At 36.8% G+C, this 4,521-nt stretch overlaps 1 protein-coding gene across 1 annotated transcript in view; it reads right to left on the reverse strand.

The window, feature by feature from the left end:
• Nucleotides 1-3,400, reverse strand: part of SLC30A7 (solute carrier family 30 (zinc transporter), member 7) — a 63,748-nt gene extending 60,348 nt beyond the window's left edge. The window contains exon 1 of the mRNA XM_008583601.1: nt 3,292-3,400. Coding sequence (XP_008581823.1) covers nt 3,292-3,377 — 86 coding nt within the window. The 5' untranslated portion in view covers nt 3,378-3,400. The remainder of the gene's footprint in view (nt 1-3,291) is intronic.
• Nucleotides 3,401-4,521: the final 1,121 nt, after the last annotated feature.

Here is a 4,521-nt window from a genome sequence, read left to right on the forward strand (position 1 = left end):
CTGAGGGTTGCGATCCGTTGCCGGACACGGAAAAAGACAAAAGCCAAAAAAAAAAAAAAAAAGAAATAATGCATATTTCTATCTTCTAACACATGCAAATAAATTAAATTATTATATGTCAAAGCATATACACACACACACACACACACACACACATTTTTTCCCCCCCTGGAGAAAAGTTCATTAAATTTAACTAATTCACAGCCAACTTTCCATGACCTACACTTAGGAATTTATCTAATAAATCAGCAGAATTACTGTCTAAAAAATAAAAAGATTTTTTCTTTTGGCAGCTGGCTGATATGAAGCATTTTCTTTTAAACCACAATTCTAGTCCCATAGCTAAATGCTTGATTCAAAGCCTTTTCTCCCTTCAGTTTTACTAGATTTCAAGATCAAAGGCAAGAATTTTTTTAGGCATATTTTTGTTCCTAATTCTTAGCTTAGTAGGTATGCTCCAAAAATTCTGATAAATTGTTAGACTCAAGTGATTTAAGTAGCTTTAACAGATTTGCTAAACTTGGTTGCAGGCTTAAAATGAAAAAAAAAAACTTGTGAAAACTAGACATACTTACCTTTAAAAATGACAACATTTACTTAAAGTATGAGTCTTGTAATTAGAATATGTAATTCATGAATGTGCTATTGCCAGATTAAGTATGGCTGGTGTCTGGATTATTCAGCCAGGGCAAAAAAAAGATAAAAGTATATGCACATATGTATATAATCATGTATGTGTGCAACTATCTATTGGATGTATATTACTTTTACGCTGGCTGTGCTATTTCAAAAATATCACTGACAAGACACAAAGATGACTTTTATATAAATAAATACTGAGAAACCTTTGTTTGTTCTCAGGTCCCCCTACTGTTTCTTCTATTGCAGAGTCAGTCTGCTGTTACAATCGTCCTGAATTGGGGGCTTATGAGGATTCATTCCTAGGCTTGGCCTATGCAGTGTCACTTTGAAATACTGACACAAGTGTTTTAGTACTGCTGCTACTCACTACTGTAGCAATTCTTCATACTTTCAAATATTGCACCAGCTTTTATTCCTTAATCTTTCCCAAAAGAAAATAAAAACAAAAAACACAAGTAAGGAGAGGACAGGGTAAGCGATAAAAAAATATCAAGAATGTTACTCTCTTAAATCAACTAGCAAATAATTGAATAAATAAATAAAAATAATTTAATTTATTTGAATATTAAAATCTGCTATGGTACAGAAGGTATTCGAAGCTACTCCTAAAAACCGTATTATAGCAGGAGACAATACATTCTAAATGGGAAATAATACATACTCTAAGCATTAGAAACTGAAGAGAATTTTTAACAGTCACCTAATGTTTACCCAGAAAGATTACTGAATAAGGTATACTAAATAGATTTCTGATATACAATATAGACAAATAAGTAGTTTTCTAACAAAAATTATATCTTTAGGTATAATCTTTCTTTAATAATTTAAAATATACTTAAGAATCTTGTAGTAGCTACAGTTCAAGATTATTTGATTACCAACATAGTACCATAGAAAATGTTCTTATCTGAGCTTTCATGCTATTTGAATTTATAGATATACAGGATCTCTTGCTCTATACTATAAACATAGTATAATTTGTATTTTTATCTCACTTTTTATAATTTTACAAATAACTATATCCCTTTGGTTATAACTATAATCAGCAAGTTCTGCCCCAGAACTTCATATCTCTTTTTTAGCACTTGTCACAATACACAGTACAGCTATTACAGTACTTTTACAAAACTGTTTCCCCATCAGACCACAAGTTCCTCCAAGGCAGGAGCCATGTCTTAATCATCTTAATATTATTATAACTAACAAACTATTTGACTCACAGTGGATCCTCAATATGTATGTAAAGAGAAAAAAGAGCATGTGAAAGAAAGAATGTGTGCTTGCTAAAGAACAAAAGCAAAGCTGGAGAGAAAGGAAGCAGTGAAGGAAGAAGAGTAAAAGAGAGAACAAGGGGCACAAGATACAGTACATACAAGAAGCTGGCTGTGAGCAGGAGAGGAAGAGAATGAGAGAAACTGCGCAGGAAAGGGAGAGCTCTGGAAAGAGAGAGGAAGGAGAAATAGAGTTGAAGAGGTTAAGAGAAGGGGAGAAGGAGAGTTAGAATGAGCCTGAGAGATACAGTGGTAAAGGGTGGACAGAAACAGCAAGGCAAAGGAAAGAATGAGAGAGAAGGTGTAGGCGGCAGAGAAAAAGGGGGGAAAGGAGGGGGCGAGGGCAAGTGTGGAAGGGAGAGAGCGGGACAGAGATCATCAGTACAGGCCCAAGCAACCAGGAAGAAGGAACAAGAGAGGGCGAGGGAGTTTAGGAAAAGATGGGAGAGAGAAAATGAGTGCAAGGATGGGAACAAGAGTGAGAGATGGTGAGAAAATAGGAAAGACAGATAAAGAGGGGACAGAATGTGAAACATCACTCATAGGGGAAAGGGAGAGAAAGGAGGAAAAAGATGAGAGAAAGAATCAACAAGTAAACAGGAGAGAGAAAGGAGCAGAAAAGAGAAAGGGGTGGGGAAGAGAGAGAAAGAGGGTATTAGTCCTGAGCTCTGCTTACACATAAATATAATTACATTGCAAAGTATTCTATGAGCTCAAAAAGGGACATAGTGCAAATCAAATAATGGAAAATCCATTGCTCCCCCCATGGAAGGAAAAAGCAAATTATCCCTCTAAGATGATCCAACATAACCCCTTCAGCATAAAAATACTCCAAATATTTGATTAACTATCCATATCAGTGAGATTATGGGAAGAAGTATTTTACATAAAAGCAGTACTAAAGAGGGTAAGTAACATAAAACCACATTAGCAAACAATTAATACAAACATCAAAGTACCCCTTCAAAAAGAAGAAAAGAAACATGACCATTTTCATACACTAAAACTTTCTTTTTCTTCGTCAAAAAATAGGCTAAGAGTTGAGACATTCCCCTATATAGTAACTATCTCACCTAAAATTTCTTGGTAAAATCAAGATCCTCTACCCACTAAGCAAAAGAACTTACATGCAAATAAAAGTACATATTGTAGACTCCAATTGTATACTATTCAAAAACAAGCAAAACTAATCCATGAAGTTATGAAGATGGTTACCCTTGGGGAGGAGAGTGTGAAGGAACTAGAAGAGTCATGAAAGGGGGTTTCAATGGTTCAAGTTACACAGTGTATTCAATTTGTAAAAAGTCATTGAGCTTACAAGTTGTATATTTTTCTGTTTATCTTACACTTCAATAAAAAGAGTTTTTAAAAGTCTTACCCATAAGAGAAAGCATCATTATCTCTCCATTTTGAAATAACAGAAGCTGCCAATCCAGCCAAAATGGCAGTACTATCAAAAAACATGTGAAAAGAGTCGGAAATCAAGCCCAAGCTGAAAAAGAATAAACACATTGGCATACTATAATAAAAACCAAGTCGTCTCTAAAAATCTAAGATTCAGTCTCTGTTAATCAAGAATTAACCTTCTAAAAAGACAACCTTTAAATAGAATATACATAAAGATAACAAGGATAATTTTTAAATATCTAAATAGGAAACCCTCACATACCCTGTACAAGGAAAAGCCGAGTTGCTGCTGAGAGGGGTAGAAACAAAAGCCATCTGTTGCCAGGCAAGGGGTAGAAATCTGCCCACCCACTGGTCACTAGCAAAGGTCAGCTGCCACTGAACAAGAGGTAGCAAAACAGCCATCTGTTACTGGGGAAGAGGCTGAAACCTACTTGGGTGGGCCCAGGATCTTACACTGGTTCAAAGCAAAGATTTGCTATTGTTGGATTTCTTGCTCTTCCCTCTTAATACCAGGCTTTGGAGAAGAGGGCAGGCAGTGGGGGATAGGATCCCATGAGGAGGGGGTGGGGGGATGCAGGAACATAAAGAATACTCACCATAGGCTGGCCAGTTAGCTCAGTTGGTTAGAGCACAGTGTGAATAACAACAAGGTCCAGGGTTTGATCCCTGTACCAGCCAGCCACCAAAAAAAAACACCTCACCCTGGCACTCATGTATATAGGCCTGCCTAAGACTGAGACTGCAACAGGAGAACCTAGTACCACTACCCCATCAAACCTTGAATAAAGTACAAGGCAACCGCAATCTATTGCTGAGAACACAAAGAGAGATTCCTTTGAGATGCAGGTGTGCAGGACTTGCTGAAATCTGAGAGTGAAGCAAGAACCCTAAACACAACCCTCCAGCCCTCCAAATCCCACACTAAGCACAAAGTAGTAGGAACCACTGGAAAAATTTGAAGTATGTGGCTTGTTGAAATTAACTAGCAACGACAAAACACAAAATCCAGCTGACAACCAGTTCAACTATTGACTACACAGGTTCAAAACCCCCACAATGGCCAGACAGAAAAACAGGAACGCCCATTTCTGGGCATATATACTATTAGCCTCAGTTTCTATTAATCTTTTTTTTTTTTTTTTTGGCAGCTGGCCAGTACAGGTATCCAAACCCTTCATCTTAGTGCTATAACACCACA

This window comes from Galeopterus variegatus, unplaced genomic scaffold (assembly GCF_000696425.1).
Source record: "Galeopterus variegatus unplaced genomic scaffold, G_variegatus-3.0.2 Scaffold2973, whole genome shotgun sequence".
Lineage (NCBI taxonomy): Eukaryota > Metazoa > Chordata > Mammalia > Dermoptera > Cynocephalidae > Galeopterus > Galeopterus variegatus.